Consider the following 24,758-nt stretch of genomic DNA (forward strand, 5'->3'; position numbering starts at 1 on the left):
TTATAAATCAATCGTATCATTATTTTTAGGAAAAAGTGCAAAAAACCCCTTTGAACTATTAGGGTTTTGCAACTAATTCCCTTGAATTACATAAAACCTCCTTCAACTAACAAATTTTTGCATTTAACCCCCTTGAATTAACAATATGGTGCCGGAAAAGCAAAAGACAACATTACCCTCAATTAAAACGACACAGTTTGAAGAATTATACAAGCATTGATATATACATATATATATTTAGAGAGAGAGAGAGAGAGAGAGAGAGAAGAAGGGATAGATGGTCGGCCGTGGATGATGGCGACGACGACGAGCTCGGATCCGAAGCCCTCTCCTCCGACGCCCACCGCCTCTCTGCCCTGCGCCGCCGTAAAACCCCCCAACTCCCCCTCATCTCTGGCGCTCCACCGGTTCGGGTACTTCGTCGATCTCAGCCTTGGTACCCTTTCCCAGCGCCTTCTCCTCGTTGCGTACACCTGCAGCAACCTCGTCTGAAAACACGAGATGGATTGTTTGGCGCAAGATGTCCCATCCAAATCCCATTTTGACTCAACAAAGCTTTTTCCCAATCGGATTTTGGGTTTAGGGGCTGATAGTGGACGGACCCTTAATTGGGGATGAGAAAGATGAAACCAGACAAGACCCGTCGTCGACCCAAATCCGGCAGGCGCAGAACATGATAAGTTGGAGTTTTTACGTTGCCGGAGGTGGAATTTACCGGTGACCACGAGTATGGAGATGCGTGGTCATTGACCGTGATACGTGAATTAGTTGTAACTGTTTGTTATTCAACAATGTCTAGTGTTGAAGATCCAAATACTGATATTACAAACAACAATATATTGATTGCAGGGAGTAAATAATTTAGAAAAATTTAAGCGAACTATGTCGTAACTCAATTATTCTGATTTTTATAAACATTGAAAATTATTAATCTAATTTTTAATTTGTAGTCTTTTTTATTAATTTTTAAGCGATGGTCGGCTGTGATGAGGAACTGCAGTGGGCAAGGTAGCGAGGATGGAACTGATGGCGGTTCGCGGCGGCGTGACTGGCGCAGTGGTGGGCGACGGCTGGTGCAGCGGTGAGCGACGGGCTCGGCTGTGGCCGGGGAGCAAGGGGGCTTCGGACGGCGGCCGGCGGCCGGCGAGCAAGAGAATACACAACTATCTCCATTAATACCGGTGAGCTTCATACTACAGCAACAATTCACCCACCACCACTCTCACCACTGCTCTCAGCAACAGCTTCATACTACAACCTCCACCATCCTCATCGACGCCGCCATACCCAATTTCCCAACCTCCGCCTGTTACCTAATTGAAGACAACCCAAAAAAAAACCACACCTTCAATTTCACCCACCACCACTTACCACTGCCCTTGATTTCACCCACCACCAGTCTCACCTCACCACTGCCCTCCATCTCTCTTTCTTCTTTCTCTCTCAAGTGTCACGCGCTCAAAGGGGTGAGAGGCATCGATGAGGTTAATGATGGTGGAGATGTTTCGAGAGGTTTGGACACAGACTAGGACTCAAAGCTCAGTGTCTAGTTTGGATCTTTGAATTGTTCTGCGTTTGATTCTTTTGGCTTGTCTGTAGATTGTGGTAATGGGTGTAATGATTCTGATCACGACCATTGGTACAATCACCAAATTTACAAATTATTCACCATCTACATATTTCAATGTAAGAGAAATTTTATACTGATCAAAATTCTTTTCCACTGAAACATTTGATTTCTTTAATTGGTTCAAGAAGTTTGACTTTATATGTATATATTACTTCTTGATGAACTTTGATAAATGTGATCTCGTATGATTGAATAAAGTTCTACAGTGAACATAAATTTTGGAGAAGATGAACAGTAATTTGTAACTACACGTGTGTGTTTATATATAGACATAAGGATAAGGACGTGTTTAAAGGGTGTTTGGGTTTAATTGTTTCAATAATAAGGGGTTTTAGTGTCTTTTCAACCTCATAAAGATATTATGGTCATTAAAATTATAGTGTATACCGGAACAGTGATGGATCCGACCCAAACAGTGATGGATTCGACCGGAACAGTGATGGATGGAGTGATCTGCAACAAATTTGTATAGTTGAGGAGGTTTTATGCAATTTTGATAGTTTAGGGAGTTAATTGCAAGTTTCTCAATAGTATAAGGGGGTTTTTTGCACTTTTCCCTTATTTTTAAGATACAGAGATTGACTCTATATCACTGTGCGCGCGCGCGCGCATGTACATAAGAATCTTGAAGTGCACAGTGTGTGTATATATGCATAAGAATCTTGAAGTGCACATACATCTGCATATACTTGTATGTATTGTCATCCATGTATAACATTTACTGGCATTGATGGTTCAACTTCTCTGAACCAGGCAATGAAGTTTATGGTCTTGAATTTTGACTTGTTATAGTACAATCACACTTTTAATTGTTACTTAAATTTTTAACAACTCATATGTGCTAATGGCTCACTGTTTCATCTCTAATTTTCTCTACACATAATCTACCATCAATTTGACTATTTAATGAAATGTATAAATGAACTGATTTTTGTAGAGTTGGTGTGAAATTGCCCACTGTGGAGGTGAGGTATAAGAATCTGGTTGTGGAAGCAGAGTGTGAGGTAGTTCATGGCAAGCCCCTACCGACCTTATGGAATTCTCTCAAAGGCATGTTTTTCGTAAGTATTTCCATTTTCTTGAATTAATTTTAAAGCTTAATCAATAATTGTATGCATATTTGCTCGGGGATGAGACATTTATTATCTGGCAGAGCATTTGAGTTCAGCTTAGGGTTTTAATTTATACGAGTTGGAAATAAACATTTTGTGTATAATCAATCAGTCTGCCAAAAGGAAAACATGATATATCTTTCGTCTCACTTGCCATTTGGTTGCAATTTTGATAAGTTTTTCGATGTTTCATATACATTGTATCCAAAAGCAATCTTTAGTATGATAGCAGCTCCTTGATTTTGCTTATAAATTTCTAATGTTTGGAACATTTTGTTTAACAGGACTTTGTCAAGCTGCCTGGTTTAAAGTCGCAAGAGGCTAAGATAAGCATCATCAATGATGTCAGTGGCATTATAAAAACTGGAAGGTGGGAAATCAAAGCTTTTCTTAATTAACTCGATTATTTATTATTTGTTTATTTTTTAATTGCAGGTCATCATGTCCCTTCTTACAGCCTCATCTTACGATATGTATATATATATATATATATATATATATATATAATTTCCTGTTTTCTCAGTAGCATCCTTAACTTGATTCAAAATGCTTCATATACCAGTGAATGTATATATATATATTTAATTTCCTGTTTTCTCATTAGCATCCTTAACTTGATTCAAAATGCTTCATATACCAGTGAATGTTTGCTAATTGGTTTTTGTGGCATTTCACCAGCCCTTGCAGCAAGTTTTTCCCATCTGACCACAATCTTGCACCATAAAAAATGACAGGCCTGATGGTCAGTAATGTGTTCTCTTTAAATTGGATAATCATTTTTAATCACATAGAATTCAGAAAGTTCAAAGCTTTTTAGGTGACTCAGGTCAATTTTAACTCCTTTATCACGAGGAATTAGACTAATTATGCTTTAACTGTGGCAATACTAATTTTTTTTCTTTAAATTGGAAAGTCCGTTGTTCTTCGGTCCATCCTTACCCTTCTCGAAATGAGAAATTAAATCCAGTTGAATAATTTTAGCTACTGTTGGACATTTTAATCCTTTATACTTCTGTATGCATGGTTCAACTTCATCCATCAAAATTGCATATTTGAGGAGTTTTACTCATCTCAAATTCTCAACCAAAGTTCGTTATGCTATAGAAGTACCAATTTAGTTCTTTATTTTTTTTGTGTGTACAAGTAGACGTTTGCCTTGAAATGGTTTCCTATTTCTCTGTTTCGTTTCTGAGAGGAAAATTCTTCTTCTTGAAGTTCTCTAAGCAAGAAAAATGGAATCCTTTTCATTAAGTTTTTTTTTTTTTTTTTTTTTTTTTTTTTTTTGGCAGAGTTCTGGTTTTTTAATAGTTTACGCATTATTTCATTTTATTTATTCATTTTGCAGAATGACTCTACTGCTTGGTCCTCCAAGTTGTGGAAAGACAACTTTACTAAAAGCACTTTCCGGAAATCTAGACAAATCTCTCAAGGTTTCTCCAGTTTTTTATGCTTCATTTTCTTGTAACTTTGTGAAAGATCTAATCGTCTGATACAAACATTAGTCTGAATCAGATAATGATACTGCAAAATAAGTTATAGAGCAAATCTGCACAATTGAATACACAAAATAAGCTCAAAGGGTACTTGTTTAGACCTTAAAAGAAATTGGATTTAGTTATAGAGCAAATCTTACTTACATTTTTCTATGTTTAGTTAGCACTACTTTTTTCTCATAAAAGAAATTGGATTAAACTGTCTCTGTCTTGCATATGATCCCAAGCATCTGACATGCAAATTATGCTAAGAATGTGTCACTTATTCTTGATTCCAGCGTTATAAAAGTTCTCTCTTCTATATGTATATTTATATATTAAAATATGTGTATCCTTTTTCATGTTTTTTTATCTAAAGGTACTTTTCTTGTAAAAATTGGATTCTGTTGCTCCCATTTGTACATGCTTACAAACACTGACCAAATCTTTTCTACCTTCTGAAATAATTTAAGGTAGAAAAGATTACCACCCTAATACGATTGAATACTTTACTACAGTGCTTGCAGTGTGAGTATAAGTAAACATTATACTTTTTTTTTCTTTTTCTATTTTTTTTTTTTTTTTTTTTTTTTGCTAGTGTAATTTCAACATTATACATAATTTTAATGGAATCTCATCTTTTGTTTAAATCAGTCATCAGAAGCTACTTTAATATGTATCTCCTACCCTTTAACATGGTTTTTGTCTGTGTTTTCCTAACAGGTTACTGGGGAAGTTTCTTACAACGGATACAAACTGGAAGAGTTTGTCCCCCAGAAAACATCTGCTTATATTAGCCAGTATGACCTACACATCCCTGAGATGACTGTTAGAGAAACACTTGATTTTTCAGCCCGCTGCCAGGGTGTTGGAAGCCGAACAGGTATACTTAGTTTGATGAGGGCAAAACTCAGATTGTTTTAGTTGCGGACACCTTATTAAGGTATTTTCGTAAATAAACTAACTTGTTTTCTGCCTGAAAAGAGATTATGATTGAGGTCAGCAGAAGGGAGAAGCAGGCTGGAATTGTTCCAGATCCAGACATAGATACTTATATGAAGGTACTTTTAGAATCTCTGATCTTCTGTCTTTCCATGTTTGTGGATTTGTCTTTATGTTTCATAAGGGATAGAATCTGCCATAGTCTGGAATATTTGTTGTTTGTTGGAAATGATTATTAGAATATTTTCCTTTGTATGTGCGGCATTTCTGATCAAAGGTTTGGCTATGTATTAAAAAAATACTACTTTGAATGACATGCTTTTTTTGTTACTTCTTACAAGAAGCTTGAAATCAACTTCTACTTGAGTTTCTATAATTATAATTTCCAACTATAATGACAGAATATTGGACTACTTCAGAAAAAGGATTCGATGAAAACTTGCAAGCTATTCAACTGAAAAATAAAGAATTGCCGATCATCTATGAGAGAACCTTTTCTTGATTATTCTATCAGCACAAACAGAACAGAGTAACCGATAGAGCACAAATGTGTTCTCCATAATATTTTAATTAGGAGTAAATTACAGATTGAAGGAGAAAACAAGATTGTTGTACGTGCTTCATAAATCTACGTGATTCTGTTGATGGGAACTTCTTTAATTGGTGCATGCCAAAATTTTATGATATGAATCAAAGCATAATGCTGATCTCCAACTGAGTCTTTTGTTTTGGAATTTGTTAACCCATGAAATATTTAAAATTGGTTCAGATTTTTTGGTGTATCTAAGGGTAATTTGTTGCATTAATAGTGACTATGAATCTAAATCACTGTAATAGTGACTATGAATAAATCTAAAAAGCGAAATGAAGCACATTATCGTGCTGGCATCTAACGCTTTTTTGTTGGGAATTTAATTGGTCTTAAAAATCCAATCCTCAAAAAAATATGATGCATTAAAGGCTTTGAGTACTTGAAATCACTTCAACTCAAAACGAATGCAATTTGGAATGCTAGTTGATGCAAATCACTGTGCAGCACATACAGGTATTTATAACATTCCTAGTATGCAGTTGGTGCAGTGTTGTCAAAGGTGCGCCTAGGCTCCATGCTCATACAGGCATAACACTTACGCCCGTTGTGTGCCAAGCGCGCCTTTGACAACACTTGTGCCTTTAATATAGAAATTGAATGCTTTAATAGTAATTTAATTTTTCAATTGTGTGCCTCACTTCACTGAGGCGTGAGCCTCACCTTGGGCCTAGGCTCCAAAGGACCTCTAGCGCCTTAGTGCACCTTGGGCCTTGGTTAACACTGAGTTGGTGAGCATACGTATTGTGATTTTATAACTATCCTTTGTTTTAACAGGCAATTACAGTTGAAGGACTGAAGAGAACCCTTCAGACAGACTACATTTTAAAAGTAACTCTCTTTTAGCAGAACTGATAATGAGGTTCTTCTTTATATGTCACATACGGACAAATGCTATGCTTGTTGATGATTTCCCCATTTTTGCCATGATTTCAGATTCTTGGACTCGATATATGTGCTGACACGATGGTGGGAGATGCCATGAGAAGAGGTATCTCTGGTGGTCAGAAGAAAAGATTAACTACAGGTAGTCTGAATGCATAAGTCTGACTATTAGCAGATAGTATTACTCACCTACTACAACATACTTGGCACTGGTATATTGGAAATTAATCCGCAATATCTGCCAATCTTTTGATTCCAAGGACTTGAACTGAATATTATGATATGTGTGTGTGTGTGTGTGTATATATATATATATATCGTTTAATTTTGTATATATTCTTGAAGAATCAGTTTTATTGGTTTCATGCAGGGGAGATGATCGTAGGTCCCACAAAAGCTTTGTTTATGGATGAAATATCAAATGGATTAGACAGTTCCACCACATATCAGATTGTCGCTTGCCTCCAACAGCTGGCACATATCACAGATGCTACTATACTTGTGTCACTTCTTCAGCCAGCACCGGAAACCTTTGAACTATTTGATGACATTATACTGATGGCCGAAGGAAAGATTGTGTATCATGGATATCGTAGTCATGTTTTAGATTTTTTTTATGATTGCGGGTTTAGGTGTCCTGAAAGGAAAGGGGTAGCTGACTTTCTCCAGGAAGTAAGTTCATCATGACTCATTTTAGTTCCTTTTTGTGCTCTTATATCTTCAAGGTGGTAAAACTTAAATATTAATATCCTGGCAGGTTATATCAATGAAAGATCAAGCCCAATATTGGCACCGGACTGAACAAACTCACAGTTTTGTTTCTGTCGATATGTTCTCTAGGAAATTCAAGGAATCTCCTTTCGGGAAGAAGCTAGATGAGGAGCTCTCCAAGCCATTCATGAAGTCTGAAAACCATAAGGATGCAATTTCTTTTAGCATGTATTCTCTTCCTAAATGGGCACTCTTTAGAGCATGCATGTCAAGGGAATTTCTTCTCATGAGAAGGAATTCTTTTATTTATGTATTCAAATCAATTCAGGTTGTGATCAGTACTTTCTTGTTCTTTCTTCACTACCACTTCTAAATCCCTACCTGCTAAAATTCATACTTTATTCATTCATGCTCTATTAATCTTAAATTGTTGATCTTATGTGATCAGTTCTGTGTTTAAGCCCTTTGATAATAGAAGAATGTCTTCTTTGCAGCTTGTCATAATCGCATCTATCACGATGACTGTATTTTTGCGAACTCGGATGAGCATTGATATTGCTCATGCAAACTATTTCTTGGGTGCTCTGTTCTATGCTCTCCTCATTCTTCTAGTTGATGGATTCCCGGAGTTGTCAATGACTGTTGCAAGACTTGCAGTATTCCATAAACAGAAAGAGTTGTACTTCTACCCAGCTTGGGCCTATGCAATTCCAGCCGCCATTCTCAAGGTTCCACTTTCATTGTTGGAAGCTCTAATTTGGACATGTCTAACTTATTATGTCATTGGATACAGTCCTGAGGCTGGCAGGTGAGTGTCACATAACAAGGCTTTAACTTTATCATTCCTCGGATAGTTGATTTTGTTTTTCTTCAGACACGCACACATTTTTGAACTAACTGGAAATGTTGAATTAACTTCTAACATTGGCTGTGCTTCTAGGTTTTTCCGGCAGTTCATTCTACTTTTTGCAATGCACTTAACATCATTATCCATGTTCCGTTTCTTGGCATCAGTCTGCCAGACTGTGGTTGCTTCTACAACGGCTGGTAGTTTGTCGATATTATTTGTCTTATTATTTGGTGGTTTCATTATTCCAAAATGTAAGTTTTCGGTAACTCCTTCCGATTTGATTCAAGTATAATGACCTAAAGATTGAACTTAAGCTGTGTTGTTGGTTGCAGCCTCTATGCCAGCATGGTTGAAGTGGGGTTTCTGGTTATGCCCACTTACATATGGTGAGATAGGCCTTGCTGTAAATGAATTTCGTGCACCACGATGGCAAAAGGTGAATGTCTAAAATGTGGGTCATTGGTCTGTGTGAGAAAATACACGTTGAAACTCAACTGTCTAACTTAAACATACCACCTTTTTCAGTGATTTCTCTCTTTAATTTTATATCACTGATCTTCACCAAGTCATCAACAATATTTGTATAACTAATTGGACAGGCAATATGAATCCATTTCTCGATTTCACTAATCAAGAATGACAGTTCTCGTTAGATTGTGCATCTAATTACATATTCTCAAGAACTTATTCACTTATGAATGTATGTCACAGAAATTTTTTATTTATAGTTTGAATGAATCATCCGAAGAAATGGTTATGCGCTGCTCTCTTACTCTCGTCGTTATGCGCTGCTCTCTTACTCTCGTCTTTGTTCTTTCATGCAGATGTTGACTACAAACACAACAATTGGACAAGAAACACTTGAAATCCGTGGGCTAAACTTCAATGAATACTATTTTTGGATATCACTTGGTGCCTTATTTGGGTTTGCAATAATTTTCAACATTGGTTTTACCTTGGCCTTAAGTTTCTTAAAGCGTAAGTTCATCTTTGTAATGTAAAATTCAACTTGAAAATTGGCAAAACTTTATTCATATTTCAAGATGCATCCAGCTCCTGGTTCTCGGACTATTATCTCAAATGAAAAGCTGTCTCAATTACGTGGAAGTGGAGATTCCTTTAGTAGTGCCCGTGTGGAAGAAAACTCCGACAATTCTCATCCTAAGACTATTACAGAACCTCATAAAGGTTGGGAATATTTTTCTCTTCTTTCCCGTTCTTATAATTCTTCTGGCCTTGCTTTATATCACCTGCTTATTTGTTATAAATAATTTTTTGCTGCAATTAACTAAGGATGTCTTATCTCGTTTTGTAGGCAGAATGGTCTTACCTTTTGAACCCCTAACAGTAGTGTTTCAAGATGTGCAATACTATATTGACAGCCCTCCGGTAATCACAGAAATCAATATCATATAAATCTTAAATTGCTGTTCAGATTACATTAGGTAGTTATATCATATTTTGGTTTCAGCAAATGCGAGAACTGGGCTTCACTCAGAAAAAACTCCAACTTCTTTGTGACATTACGGGTGCATTCAGGCCTGGTGTTCTTACAGCATTAATGGGTGTCAGTGGTGCTGGGAAAACAACTCTTCTGGATGTTCTTTCTGGAAGAAAAACTAGTGGCACTGTCGAAGGAGAAATTAAAATCGGAGGGTATCCTAGAGTTCAAGAGACATTTGCTAGGATTTCGGGTTACTGTGAGCAAACTGACATACATTCTCCCCAACTTACAGTAGAAGAATCAGTTTTATATTCTGCTTGGCTGCGTTTGCATCCTCAGATTGATTCAAAAACTAAATATGTAAGACGTATATCGGTAGAAGTCAAGGTTTGCATCCATTTCATTTCTATCATTTAAATTAAATTGCTTTGGCATGTCTTCATAGGAATTTGCAAAAGAAGTCCTTGAGACAATTGAGCTTGATGGAATCAAAGATGCATTGGTTGGCATGCCCGGTGTTAGTGGTCTATCAACTGAGCAACGTAAGCGGCTCACAATAGCTGTGGAGCTTGTCGCTAACCCCTCTATTGTTTTCATGGATGAACCAACATCTGGATTAGATGCAAGAGCAGCTGCAATTGTCATGCGGGCTGTGAAGAATGTGGTTGATACAGGAAGAACAATTGTCTGCACCATCCACCAACCAAGTATTGACATATTTGAAGCATTTGATGAGGTAGTAAAACTACTAATCAACTATTTCAAGGGAAAATTTGGAACCGAAAAGTTAATTTTGGTACTGAATTTTAGTTAGTTACTTGGCTTAGGAAATTACCTAAAGCATTTGACGATGTCGATTTAATTTCGGATCACTGCCAACTGCTTCATATTGGAATGTTCCAAGGACAGTAGTTAAATTAAGTTTGTCTACACCTGAGCGATAAAATTCCTACAGTTTGATGATGTTGGATGTGCCTTACCACCTAATCTTTCAGATCCATTCCTGTATTTAACAAATAACAGCAGTAGATTATATAGATATTAGAAAATGCAGTTTAAAAAACTTCTTTGATGCAATTTCATATTTGTGACTTAAATTTAAGGAGCTATTGTCCAACACCTCCTTTTGCATTCATTGTAGTTAATTCTTTTGAAGACTGGTGGACATATGATCTATTCTGGACCATTGGGTCGGGATTCAAGTAACATCATTGAATATTTTGAGGTTAGTTTGCGTAGCAATCTGCGCACCAGTTAATTTTTTTTTTACTTAATTCTTTTTTCTTTTTCTTTTTTAATCTTTCCTTATTATTTAGAATATGCTTCTTGCATCTAATTTTCTAGAAAATAAAGTATTGTTAATTAGTATTTCCATTTAACCATGTTTCTTTAACAGGGTATCTCAGGCGTGCCAAAGATCAGAAATAATTACAATCCAGCAACATGGATGTTAGAGGTCACTTCTGCGTCCGCGGAAGCTGAACTTCGTGTAGATTTTGCCCAGATATACAAGAATTCTGCTTTATATGAGTGAGTTAACTTCCAATCACTTCTATCATATGAACAATGAAGATGTTAACCATCTGCATGCTAACAGTCACATTATGTCTTCCAGTACAATCACATTCGTCGATACATTAAAACAGGCTGCTCGCCTGGTAGAGAACTTGTAAAATGTTCAATCTAATGCCTTAGGGCCACTGATTTGGCAAACTGTGGTTTTAGAACGACCATATTGTTCTTATATTATAGTCCTCTTTTTCTTCTGTTATATTTACTGACAAACATGCTAAATTTTTCTTTTGCGCTATATATCTAATAAAATCAACTTAACATTTGGCCTGTACATGACTCTTCTTCTGTTATTTTGACTATAGGAACAATAAAGATCTTGTAAAGAGGTTGAGTGATCCACCTCCTGGTTTAAAGGAGTTGCATTTCCCAACTCGCTTTCCACAAAATGGTTGGGGACAGTTCAAGTCCTGCCTATGGAAACAGCACTGGTCTTATTGGAGAAGTCCTTCATACAACTTGATGCGCTCCATGCATACGCTTATTGCATCTTTGCTTTTTGGTGTGCTGTTTTGGGATAAAGGGAAGAAAATGTAAGTAAATTTAGTTGATCTAAGGTCTGCTTATATGATAAGTTATATTAGTACCTTTCAGATATAGTCAATATCTATTGCTCCTGCTTGAGGCAGTGGATTCGAAGTAATTGTTCAAAGCAATCACTGGTCCCTGACTTCACTCTGGAATGCTTTCCAGCACCATACAGTTAGAAATAATGTAGAATGACACTCGGAAATGAAGCATACGCCAAGTCCAAAGGAAGCATATTGTCATTTCGCTGGTCACATATGGGAAACATCTTTTTCCAGGATTGATGCATTAGTATCTAATATATTGCATAATTTAAATTTAAAAGTTTCTAGTTAGTTCTATAATCTGTTAGATTCGGTGATTCACAAGTAAGATTCTTTGAAAAACTTCCTTCAGATTAATGCAGGTCTGACATTTCACTCACTGAATGATAGAAAGTGTTTTTTTTTTTTTTTTTTACTGTTTCTTAGACAAAAAATGACCACAAAATGCAGTCTATGGATCCATTGAACACTAACGACTACATCTGTAGGTTCTCGGTTTATGTTATTTTGCTATTGGAGGCACTTCTACAGAAGTCTTAACACTGTTCTCCATTTTTGACAGAAATAACCAGCAGAGTTTGTTCAATACATTTGGTTCAATGTTCACTGCTGTGATATTCTTGGGCATAAATAACTCCTCATCTGTTTTACCCTATGTGACAACAGAGCGATCTGTTGTGTATCGGGAAAGATTTGCTGGGATGTATGCTTCATGGGCTTATGCACTTGCACAGGTATTTCCAGGGAACTTGTTTAGTGATATACTTGATTTGGTCAAAATTGGATCAATAATTGACCTCACGAATAATTTAAAAGCTTGACAAGGTCAAGCTGAATTGTTATCTTGCCGAGGGTTCTTGATTGACATTCAGAAAATAAATACAGTAGTGCTTTATGGAGTGAATAATTCTATGTAGGAACGCCGTCCTCTAGACAGCAGCTTAGCTGTGCTATGATTTTTCACAATTTCTTAAAGCAAGTTGAGGATCAACTTTGCAATCCATTTCTCTTTCTCCATCCTCTCTTCACTCACCAGTACAGGGGCACGGGGTAGCACCTTCCGTACCAGCAGCTTGAGACTTAAAGCCACCCAAACACACCCACTCTAATACCATTTGAGCTAAGACTTCCGACGTCCCTCTCAGTTTGAAGCATTTAAAATAAATATCAAACAATTTTTTAAGAGCTTTATTTTATTAGTACTTCCTGCTTAAATGTGTCCTGATTTTGTAGGTGACAATTGAGATTCCCTATCTCTTTGCCCAGGCACTTTCATTTGTGATCATCACGTACCCAATGATCGGGTATCACTGGTCAGCTTACAAGGTTTTCTGGTACTTTTATACCATGTTATGTACATTGATGTGCTTCACTTATCTTGGAATGCTTCTTGTTGCAATGACACCGAACTTTCCAGTAGCTGCAATTCTACAGTCAACCTTTTACACAATGTTCAACTTGTTTGCTGGATTTCTGATTCCTCATCCGGTAAGCCATTAATCTTTGCTTGGTATAGGATCTTCCCCGGATTATGCTCAAGTCTACTAAACTTTTAGATTAACATTGATCTAGCTTAATTTGTGGTGATAATAGAGCAAGTAAAAAGCCTTTGTGCAGTGGTGGTTTGGTTACTTTTCTTTACCAGTTTACAAGCAAGAACAAAAACTCAGGACATAGGGAACTCATTCAAAGAAAAGCTTGCAAAAAAATTTTTTATGGAAAATTCTGTCCTTCATTTTTTTCCCTTTCGATCATCATCATCCTTACCTTAATCCCATAAGAATGGGGCCGACCACATGAATTCTCTTTTTCCATTCTATTCTATTACAGGCCATTTCTCCTCTAATATCTAACTTTTAAAAATCATTTTCAACGATTCCATCCCATGTTAATTCCAGGTACCCTCTCTGCCTCTTACTCTCTATGCAAATTAACCTTCCTCTTCTCACCAGTGCATCTATCTGTCTTCGGTTTATGTGTCCATACAAGCTAAGTCTACTCTTTCTAATCTTATCACTTATAGGTGCCGTAACTAATTTCTTTCTCACATTTTGGTTTGTAACCCTATCTCTTCTAGTGACTTTTAACACCCAAAAAATTTATTTAATTATATTGGTCCCACTGTCGCGGGCACCTGGAAAAGGAGGACTCAAGTCAAGCCTAACCGTTGATGTATCACAAAGTGCTGCTCTGAAACTTGAACTAACACAATGGCACTGATATTGAGGTCTTAAACTGCTGACCAGGCAAAGGCCTTTTGTTTATTTTTTTTCTTTTCCTCCGGTTATTAATGAACCTTCTCAAGGGTAATGATGTGGACAATAGGCTAGTGATTGAACTTTGTAGCACATGATTCAGTGACTTCGAATTCCAAGTTGATTTGTGTGGCTTGATTATATATATTTGCAAGTTTGTTTCAGAAAGAGTTTAGAATGAAGAAATTATATGCACAAATTATACATAGATAATGGATGAAAAGATAAAGATATTATTCTCTATGAACTAAAAATTTGAACTTCTTGATGACAAGAAGATTATTACATATAAGACTGTAAAACTGAGCTAACTTAAAATGGTTGTAAAACTTTCCCTAGATTGCAGGGTGTTGCCAAACAACAATTAATAGACTGTAAAAATTCTTTGGGCTTGCTTGGCTTGGTTCAATTTTCTGAAAAAGTTTGTTTTCATAGAACAGTCTTTTATTGTTCTCTGAAAACTGTTCTCTATTTTCTGAGTTTTTGAGAACTGTTTTTAGAGTTACAAACCAAACAGGTAGGTTTTTGGAACTGCAACTGTCTGTGTTGAGAAACTAACACAATTATGATTTTTTTTTTTTTTTTTCCCACTTGCAGCAAATTCCGAAGTGGTGGATTTGGTTGTATTATCTATGCCCTACATCTTGGTCACTAAATGGTTTGCTAAATTCCCAGTATGGAGACATAGACAAGGAGATTATGGTGTTTGGAGAAAGCAAAACTGTTGCAGCATTTTTAAAAGATTACTTTGGATTTCACCATGATCAATTACCTATAGTTGCTGTTGTTCTCATTGTGTACCCCATAATTCTTGCTTCTCTGTTTGCTTACTTTATAGGAAAGCTTAACTTCCAGAGGAGATGAATGTTGTATAGTTGGTAACTGGTTTGCAATTTTGATGATTAGATACTATCTTCTCCAGCAATTTGACTGCCAATTTGGATTAACTGGACAAATTAGTCCAACCAGCATCTTTAAAATTTTGTTTACATATTGTTTTTTGTTAATCATCTATGGTGTCATTTGGCTTCTCTCTTTTATATTTTTCTCTTCAAGGGCAGGATTAGGATAACAACGGAACGGGTTTGGAGAGGGGACCCCAACCCACTACCGACATAACTCTCCCATCCCGTTCAAAAACTGTTTACTAAATTGGTCGGGCCGAGGCGGGGGATAGGTTTAGTATAATATTTTTATAATTATAATACGAATTTAACGAAAGTAAATAATGAAACAAATTTTCAATTAGGTAATAATTCATTCACTTATTGCTGATAAAGAGCAAGATTCAACTTTTCAATTCGAACTCAAAACTTAATATTATTATAATAATATCAAAATAATACATAAAAATTCACAAATAAGAATAATACAAAACAAAAGTATATTTAGTGTGGAATATGATAATTACTCCCTCCGACCCTTTTTAATTGTCCACCTCGTATACTGTGACTCACAACGTCCCCTTTGTGGTGGTAAATTATACTTTTATCTTTATATTAAAAAAAACATTAAGTACTATCTCCATCCCTTTTTAATTGTCCACCTCTTATACTGTGACTCACAACGTCCCGTTTAACGAGGTGGACAATTAAAAAGGAATGGAGATAGTACTTAATGTTTTTTTTAATATAAAGATAAAAGTATAATTTACCACCACAAACGGGACGGGGCAAGGTGACATTTCCCCATAATAGTCTCATAATCGTCCGGGTTAACCTCCTATTTTCGCCTCAAATCATTTATCCACCCCTATAATTGTTCTAAACGGGATAGGGTGGGATGGTTACTTGACAAGGTACAGAGTGTTTTGTCACAAAGAATACTAATGCGTCTTTAGTCAAATTGAACGAAAATCCATATATTGAGAGATTGCACTTTTATAGAATGATTTGAATTCAGTACAACCCTAACCTATGAGTACTTCACATGAATCCATAATAATTTTTCTTGAAAAATATTTACTAAAATAAATAAGAAAAAGAGGGACATTACAACAGTTGATTTGAAAAAAAAAAAAAAAAAAAAAAAAAAAAAAAAAATCTAAGCAAGTAAGAATGTTAATTGTGTCAAAAAAATTTACACTCGTCTGCCTTGAGATTTGCCAATATTAAAGGAACCTCCCACTCTTGGATTGGTAATAACACTAGACCTAACGAATGAATAATTTTGAAATCCAATTAGCCCTTTCGATATTTGAAAAGACATTTGTACCACTACCCTTGTTTTATACAGTAACTCAAAGTCTCAAAACTTCCCAAAAATACACGCACATGTACACTATGATATATCAGGCTGATGCTTCAATACACAGTGACACACGCTTAATCGAGCTCCCTCTCCCTTGTTTCCGCCATTGAAGCCTTTTAAGCGCTCTCTCTCTCATTCGAAGAATCGAATATGTTGGCTCACCGGCGATCAATTCTCCGTTCAAGCTCCACCGCTTATTCTCTCTCCACCTCCACCGTCGACCCCCACCACCTCTCCACCGTCCAATCCAAAGACCAGCTCCTCAAATCCTACACAGTCACTCCCCCAATCCAACCCTGGCCCCAACGCCTCTATCCCAAACGCCTCGTCTCCATCATCACCCGCCAGCAAAACCTCGACCTCGCCCTCCAAATCTTCGACCACGCCGGAAAATATCACCCCCGCTTTCAGCACAATTACGACACCTACAACGCCATCATCCACAAGCTCGCTCGCGCTCGCGCCTTCGAACCCATGGAAACCCTAATCGCCCAGCTCCACAGATCCAACATCAAATGCGGCGAGAACCTGTTCATCGGCGTCATCCGAAACTACGGCATCGCCAGTCGCCCCAAGCAAGCACTCCGTGCGTTCTTGCGCATCAAAGACTTCGTCGGCGTCCAACGATCCGTAAGGTCATTCAACACTCTCTTGAACGCTTTAATTCAAAACAAACGATACCATTTGGTGCACACTTTGTTCAAGAATTGCCGCGAAAAGCTTGATATTGTACCCAATGTGTTTACAGCTAACATTCTTATCAAGGCTTTGTGTAAAAGCAACGATATTGATGGGGCATTTAGGGTTTTAGATGAAATGCCCTCTATGGGAATGATACCTAATGTGGTTACCTATACCACTATATTAGGTGGTTATGTTTCGCGGGGCGATATGCTTGGTGCCCGGAGGGTGTTTGGTGAAATTCTTGACAGAGGGTGGATTCCCGATGCAACAACTTATACGATATTGATGGATGGGTTTTGCAAACTGGGGCGGTTAATTGATGCCATTAAGGTGATGGACGATATGGAGGAGAACGGGGTTGAGCCGAATGATGTCACTTACGGAGTGATGATTGAAGCTTATTGTCGAGAAAACAAGTCCGGCGAAGCACTTAACTTGCTTGATGATATGCTTGAGAAGAAATATGTACCAAGTTCTGCACTTTGTTGTAAGGTAATTGATGCTTTGTGTGAACAAGGAAAGGTTGAGGATGCTTGCGATTTGTGGAAGAAGCTTTTGAAGAAGAATTGTACACCTGATAATGCCATATCGAGCACTCTCATACATTGGCTTTGCAAGAAGGGGAAAATATGGGAAGCAAGGAAACTATTTGACGAGTTTGAGAGGGGTTCAATTCCTAGTGTGTTGACGTACAACACACTGATTGCAGGAATGTGCGACAGAGGGGAGTTGCATGAAGCGGGGAGGCTATGGGATGACATGGTGGAGAAGGGATGCATTCCTAATGCTTTTACTTATAACATGTTGATCAAGGGATTTTGTAAAGTTGGTAATGCAAGGGAGGGAATCAGAATTCTAGAGGAGATGTTTGATAAGGGCTGTATTCCAAACAAATCCACTTATTCTATCTTGATTGAGGGGCTTTGTGATTTGGGGATAGAAGAAGTTATTAAGGTACTCTCAATTGCAGCTTCAAGTGCAGAAGGAATTGATTCTGATTCTTGGGGTGTTTTTATAGCCAAAGTAGTCAGCAATCTTGATAGTGGGGGAGTTAGTATTGATAGAATATTGTTGGAGAATGCCACTTCGAGATCCATTCTTTAAGATCCTTAATGGTCAAACCATAAAATGGTCAGATGTGGATGTTCTGAGCTATAGCAGATATTGTAAGATTGATATGCCAGAATTGCCTTTATCTCTGCATAAACACCAAGTCTTCAGAGGGTTTTTGAAGGGAGCTGGTCAGAGGGCAAATGTTTGCCTCATTTAACATTCTACTCCCTCAAACCTCTTATTTCTTTGAGATGCATTTCGTTCAATTTATGAAACATAGGAGCAAATAAAGAATAACAGGGGAAATGGTAGGGTTGCTGGACTGTTGTTACTGGTTGCAAACAAGGTCGTTGTTGGGCCATGATATGCAAGTCAGGTAATGATTGAATTGGTTATAGCTTAGTCATTCAGAACCTCCTTAGACAAAACAATGGGTATAACACATTTTTGGTATTTGAAGGAGATGACTGATCAACTCCAACAATGGTGATAAACAGTGAAGACACGGCTTCACATATATTCAATGGTGAAGCATCCCCAAGCAACCAACAAGCAAAGTATTCTCAAGTAAGCAAAAAAATTATTTATTTATTTATTTTTGTTCAAATACTGAGACAAATACATCCAAGTACCTTACTGAAGTGGATCCGCAGTATCAGATAGTTATAAGTTGTTGAATACCTAACCCTGATTTTTAGAAAAAGGAAAAGGCTTCTAATGACAGTGTGACACCATATTGTTTGATTTTTCGCCTAGTAGAGAACCCGTAAAATGTTCAGTTTAATGCCTTAGGGCCACTGATATGGAAACCACCTATTCATTATAAAAAGGAAGACATTGGGCATTCAGAAAGAAATAACTGCTGTTTGTTGCATTAAGCAAACCATGGTTTTAAAAGACTCTATTATCTTTGCACTAGAGCGTTTTATTGTTTTTCAGAAAGGGGTAGCTCAACAACCTACTATCGCAGAAGCTTTTGTTTTTGGTAACTGAGTAATGCTTATATTATAGTCCTCTTCTTTTTCTTAGTTAGGTGATGGTGGTGACCATTAAGTCACCCACTATATCATTGTGGCAAAGACTTAAAGGTAGTTAACTGTAATATAGATCAATTCAAATAGGACTGGATTGCAGTTAGATGTGATGAAATTATTCCAAATAGGTTGTGTGTGAAATCTTTTGTGCTTTGCTGCTATATTCGAGCCATTTTATACATAAGATGTCAATCAGTCTAGAGTTTGAGAGTGATGTACTATATATATATATATATAGTACATCACTCTCAAACTCTAGACTGATTGACATCATATATATATATATATATATATATATATATATATATATATATATCCTATTTGGGCAAGCTTTTCTTGACTAAATAACCGTTATTCCTAGATCTTTGGATTCTACTTCAAACTAAGCAACTGACGGGGCTTTGTTCTTTGTCGGTTTCGGGGGGTGTTGTGAAACTCCTGCCGATCCGATTCCTTTCCCTATAGATCGAAAGAGCTGCAGGCAGTCATCCTCTTAGAATAATTCAAGGCGACGCCCAGGAGACAGAGACGAGGTGACGGGATATAGACTAGAAAGAGCGGCTATCTGTCATCAACCAAAAATTTTCATTAAGTATCTACTCTTAGCTCATACTTGAGGTTTAATATTGCATCTTTAAATAAAAAATTTCAATCAGTTAATTTAATTCTAGATGAGTTCGTATTGGCTAGTTGCCTTAATCCTTAGCTGCTAGTATAAAAAATGACCCCTGTATAAGGCTTGCTGCTGCTCAATACTTTGTGCATTTAGAGTGCATTTAATTTCTACGATTGACTAATGGAGGACCTTTTTACAGTGGTATGACTTATTATTCTCCACTGAACAAGACCAAAGTGAGAAAGCCCGTTGTTTTCCATAAAGTTGTTGTTTGTGCTGTATATCTAATAAATCATCTTGACATTTGGCCTGTACATGACTCTTTTTCGGTTATTCTGACTATAGGACCAATAAAGAGCTTGTAATAGCATTTCCCAGCCTGCTTTCTTTTTTTTCATTGACAAGAAACACGCTCACACCCAGTTTTTGCCCCTATGGGGACTTGAACCCTCGACCTTCTCCTTTGGAAGGCGAGGAAGTACCACTAGGCTACAACGCCTTTGGTCATTTCCCAACCCGCTTTCCACAAAATGGCTGGGGACAGTTCAAGTCCTGCCTATGGAAACAACATTGGCCTTATTGGAGAAGTCCTTCATACAACTTGATGGGCTCCATGCATGCTTTTTGCATCTTTTCATTTTGGTGTACTGTTTTGGGAATTGGGATCAGTGGAAGAAAATGTAAGTAAATTTAATTGAACTTAGATATGGTTATATGATAAGTTATATCAGAACTTGCCTTTCAGATGTAGTTGATATTATTTGGCTAAATGAACCTTCTATATAGACATTTTGCTCCTGCTTGAGGCAGCATTCTAAGTAATAGCTCGAAGCAATCACTGGTATCTGACTTCGCTCCAGCTTGCTTTCCAGCATCATACATTTAGGAAAAATGTAGTATGACACTCAGAAGTGAAGCATATACCAAGTGCAAGGGAGACATATTGTCATTTTGCTAGTCGCATATGGGAAACATCTTATTCCAGCACTGATGCATTATTATCTAATATATTGCATAATTTAAAATTTAAATGTTTCAAGTTAGTTTTATAACTGTTAGATTCGATGAATCACATGCATGATTCTTTGAAAAACTTTCTTCAGATTGATGCGGGTCTGACATTTCACTAATCAGTAATCACCGAATGATAGAAAGTGATTTTTTTTTCCAAATAAAAATAAATAAATAAATACTGTGGCTATGTACTGTTTCTTAGACAAGGAATGACCACAAAATGCAATCTATGGATCCATTGAACACTAATGACTACATCTGTAGGTTCTGGGTTTCTATTAATTTGTTATTGGAGTCACTTCTGCTGAAGTTGTTTTTCATTTTTGACAGAAATAACCAGCTTGGTTCAATGTTCACTGCTGTGATTTCTTGGGCATAAATAATTCCTCATCTGTTTTACCCTATGTAAAAACAGAGTGATTTGTTGTGTACCGGGAAAGATTTGCAGGGATGTATGCTTCATGTCTTAAGCACTTGCACAGGTATTTCCAAAGAACTTGTTCAGTGATATATTTGATTTGGTCAAAACTGGATCAATAATTGACCTCACAATTAATTTAAAAGCTTAAGTTGAATTGTCATCTTGCCGAGGATTCTTGGTGGACATTTAGAGAATAAATACAGTAGTGCGTTATGGAGTGAATGGTTCTATGTAGCAACACCTTTTCCTCTAGACAGCAGCTTAGCTGTACTATGATTTTTTCCAATTTCTTAAAGCACGTTGAGGAGCAAATTTGCAATCCATTTCTCCGTCTTCATCCTCTCTTCACTCGATGGTACAGGGGCATGGGGTACCCATTCTAATACCATCAGAGCTAAGTCTTCCGTTGACCCTATCAGTTTTCAAGCATCTAAAATAATACCAAACAAACATTTAAGAGATTTTTTTTATTAGTACTTCCTGCTTAAATGTGTGTACTGATTTTGTGGGTGACAATTGAGGTTCCCTATCTCTTTGCCCAGGCGCTTGCATTTGTGATTATCATATATACCCAATGATTGTCCATCACTGGTCAGCCTATATTATTTACATTGATGTACGCTCGCTCATCTTGGAATGCTGCTTGTTGCAATGACACCGCGCTTTCCAGTAGTTGCAATTCTACAATCAACCTTTTACACAGTGTTTAACTTGTTTGCTGGATTTCTGGTTCCTCAACCGGTGAGCCACTAAACTTCACTTGGTACAGTATCTTCCCTGGATTAGGCTTAAGCCTACTAAACTTTTAGATAATTAGCAGGGATCTGGCTTAAGTTGTGGTGATAATAGGGCAAATAAAAATCCTTTGTGCATTGGTGGTTCGATTAATATGGGGTGGTAGGAGGAGTGCACTAGGTATAAACTTAACCTTGGGCTTTATTTGTACAAAATGGCTTCTTTTTTACTAAAACTTACTTTACAAGTGTACCAAGCAATAACCCTATGCGAGAACATGTAAGAACAAAAACTCAGTACGAAAGGGAATTGTCTCTAGGAAAGCTTGAAAATTTTTCCTTATGGAAAAATCTTTTGATTTTTTTTCCCTTTCAATACTACTTTTAAATTAAAACAATGTTGTCACTCCAAAAAAAAAATAATGTTTATTCCTAAATAAAATTAAATAATTATGAAGGGACATTACCTAGTTCTGGTCGCACTACAGTGTGCATCCTTGATTTTTGGAACTGCAACTGTCTGTGTTGAGATACTAACACAATTATGTTGTTTTTTTTTCTCCGTTCCAGCTTGCAGCAAATTCCTAATTGGTGACTCTGGTTGTATTATGTATGCTTCACATCTTGGTCACTGAATGGTATGTATGCCTAACTCCCAGAACAGTATGGAGATATTGACAAGGAGATTGTGGTGTTTGGAGAAAACCAAAACTGTTGCAGCATTTCTAAGAGATTACCCATTGTTGCTGTTGTCATTGTGTACCCCATAATTATTGCTTCTGTATTTGTATACTGTATAGGAAAACTAAGAAGAGATTCTTCTAATTCCAAATCGCCGATTTAGCATTCCCAAACGCAACCAAATCGCCGATTCGGTACACTCCCGAGTGCAACATAAAGTTATTTGTTTGTAATATAGTGACTTGATCATTGCAGTAACTGGTTTACAACTTTTGATGATCAGATGCTATCTACTCCAGCAATTGGACTGCAAATTTGGATGTGTCATCTGCCCCCTTTTCATTTTTTTTTACTAATTGTTATTACGATTATTAATTGTTTTCTTGACAAACAAGAGTGTCGCCTACCCTCTTTAAGGGTGGGACTTGTCACCTGCACTCGTCCACAAGGTTGTAATTAAAAGAGCATGTGCACTCCTCTCTCCCTCTCTCTAAAGTAGTGTCATAGATTGCATCATCTCCAAAAAGACATTTTGATTGATTATTTTAGGACATTTTGATTGATTATTTATTGTAAAATACAAGTTGGGGGTTTTACTTTCTTATTTGTTGTATAAATGATCAATTAAAAACAGTACCTCTGGTAATTTACTACAACTCGGTGTAAAAATCAATTTTTATAAAAAAATAAGGATGGAGTAGTATATAATATTGGATACTGACGCAACTCAGAATATTTGTGAATATTTAATACTTGTTTGATATTTTGACCATGTAACACTTCTTAGATATGTCAAAATATATATTTTTTAATTTTTAAATATTATAATGTAGCTTTTACAACAATAATATTATAATTTGTATCCTCCAACTCAGAGAAAAATGGTAAAGAAGTGATTATCTCAATATCCCTAACCAAGTTACTTATCCGAAATGGTATATTTCAATTAACCTGATTATAAATCAAGAATTTACTATCACTAATGATGTTGCTTTAGTTGATATATTTCAATCAACTTGGTTATAAATCAAGAATTTCTTATCACTAATGATGTTGCTTTAGTTGATAGTGGTGCTTTAGTTAATAGTGGTACTGATATGAATTGTTTACAGGAAGGATTGGTTCCTACTCAATATTTTGAGAAACCCACTCAAGGACTTACCAGCACTAATGGTGGATTAAATATAAGCTTAATCATGTATATATTTGTAAACAAGGTATTTGTCTTCTTTCACCTTTTTACTTGTAAAAAATATGGCAAAGCAAGTTATATTAGGCACTCCTTTTTTAGCCTTGATTATGCCAATTAAGAAAATAGATTCTTAAGGAATATGTTCAATTTTACATGGTCAATCAATAATTTTTGAATTTTTGACCAAACCAGTAAATAAGCATATCAATGCTCTTAAAGATAATATTATCTTTAAAGAAAAATAACTGGATTATTTGCAAAAGGAAATATTTTACTTAGCAATAAATCAAAGATTGGTACAACCCACCGAGTAACAGAAAATTGAGTCAATAAGACAAAGTTTTCTAAAGGACGTATGCAGTTACGTTCCTAATGCTTTTTGGGATAGTACCATATGAAAAGGGGTTTAACGATACAATGATTCCATCCAAAACTAGTCCAAGCCAAATGAAGGTTGATTCTTTGGAACTTTGTAAAAAAGAAATTAGCTCTTTAATGGAAAAGAAGCTAGTTACAACTAGTTACACCCCGTGGAGTTGCAAAGTTTTTTATGTTAATAAAAATTCTGAAAAAGAACGAGGTATTCCTCGCTTGGTCATTGATTATAGACCGCTTAATCATGCCTTTAGTTGGATTAGATATCCAATTCCAAATAAAAATGATCTTTTAGACATATTACAATCTGCTGTAATTTTTTCTAAATTTGATCTCAAAACTGGATATTACCAGGTACAAATCAAAGAAGAAGACAGGTATAAAACTGTTTTTTGTGTACCTTTTGGTCATTATGAATGGACAGTAATGCCCTTTGGGCTTAAAAATGCTCCTTCAGAATTTCAACATATATTGAATGACATTTTTAACCTTTATACTGAATTTTCTATTGTTTATATTGATTATATATTAATATTTTCAAAATCAATTGATCAGCATTATAAACATTTGAAAATTTTCAAGGAAGTTATTTACATAAGTGGTTTAGCGGTTTCTGCCCTAAAGATATTTCTTATACAGGTAAAATTTTTGGGTTATGATATATGTGATG

At 36.4% G+C, this 24,758-nt stretch overlaps 2 protein-coding genes across 9 annotated transcripts; both read left to right on the forward strand.

Moving 5' to 3' along the window:
• The first annotated feature begins 253 nt into the window (after window positions 1-253).
• Window positions 254-15,041, forward strand: LOC132299536 (pleiotropic drug resistance protein 3-like). The gene is made up of 24 exons (XM_059796225.1): window positions 254-1,686; window positions 2,568-2,691; window positions 3,027-3,112; window positions 4,088-4,172; window positions 4,938-5,097; window positions 5,199-5,275; window positions 6,523-6,576; window positions 6,682-6,772; window positions 7,001-7,302; window positions 7,388-7,669; window positions 7,836-8,149; window positions 8,282-8,442; window positions 8,524-8,627; window positions 9,016-9,169; window positions 9,245-9,379; window positions 9,507-9,580; window positions 9,663-9,995; window positions 10,081-10,371; window positions 10,777-10,860; window positions 11,032-11,165; window positions 11,513-11,740; window positions 12,342-12,513; window positions 13,013-13,267; window positions 14,632-15,041. Exons 2-24 carry the CDS (start codon window positions 2,683-2,685, stop codon window positions 14,896-14,898), a joined length of 3,852 nt encoding a protein of 1,283 aa, XP_059652208.1. The 5' UTR covers window positions 254-1,686; window positions 2,568-2,682; the 3' UTR covers window positions 14,899-15,041.
• Window positions 15,042-15,947: 906 nt separating this feature from the next.
• Window positions 15,948-23,085, forward strand: LOC132299537 (pentatricopeptide repeat-containing protein At5g16420, mitochondrial). 8 transcript variants are annotated; one of them, XM_059796230.1, is made up of 5 exons: window positions 15,948-18,397; window positions 18,482-18,588; window positions 19,521-19,647; window positions 21,016-21,167; window positions 22,411-23,085. In XM_059796230.1, the coding sequence occupies exon 1, from the start codon at window positions 16,435-16,437 to the stop codon at window positions 18,070-18,072; it is 1,638 nt and encodes a 545-aa protein (XP_059652213.1). In that variant the 5' UTR covers window positions 15,948-16,434; the 3' UTR covers window positions 18,073-18,397; window positions 18,482-18,588; window positions 19,521-19,647; window positions 21,016-21,167; window positions 22,411-23,085. The 8 variants fall into 8 exon arrangements, with proteins under 8 accessions (XP_059652213.1, XP_059652210.1, XP_059652212.1 ...); XM_059796227.1 differs by having other exon boundaries at window positions 15,948-18,588; XM_059796229.1 differs by lacking the exon at window positions 19,521-19,647 and adding an exon at window positions 21,649-21,847 and having other exon boundaries at window positions 15,948-18,588.
• The last annotated feature ends 1,673 nt before the right edge of the window (window positions 23,086-24,758 follow it).

Source organism: Cornus florida, unplaced genomic scaffold (assembly GCF_030987335.1).
Source record: "Cornus florida cultivar Cherokee Brave unplaced genomic scaffold, ASM3098733v1 CherokeeBrave_3.0.0_Hap2_Chr03, whole genome shotgun sequence".
NCBI classification, from domain to species: domain Eukaryota; kingdom Viridiplantae; phylum Streptophyta; class Magnoliopsida; order Cornales; family Cornaceae; genus Cornus; species Cornus florida.

Bases quoted from the DNA above. Each gene is read 5' to 3' on its own strand.
- LOC132299536 (XM_059796225.1), top strand. The intron at 6,773-7,000 runs GTAGTCTGAATG...GGTTTCATGCAG, and splicing joins GAAGAAAAGATTAACTACAG to GGGAGATGATCGTAGGTCCC. The intron at 9,170-9,244 runs GTAAGTTCATCT...AGATGCATCCAG, and splicing joins GGCCTTAAGTTTCTTAAAGC to CTCCTGGTTCTCGGACTATT.
- LOC132299537 (XM_059796227.1), top strand. From the start codon at position 16,435: ATGTTGGCTCACCGGCGATCAATTCTCCGTTCAAGCTCCACCGCTTAT.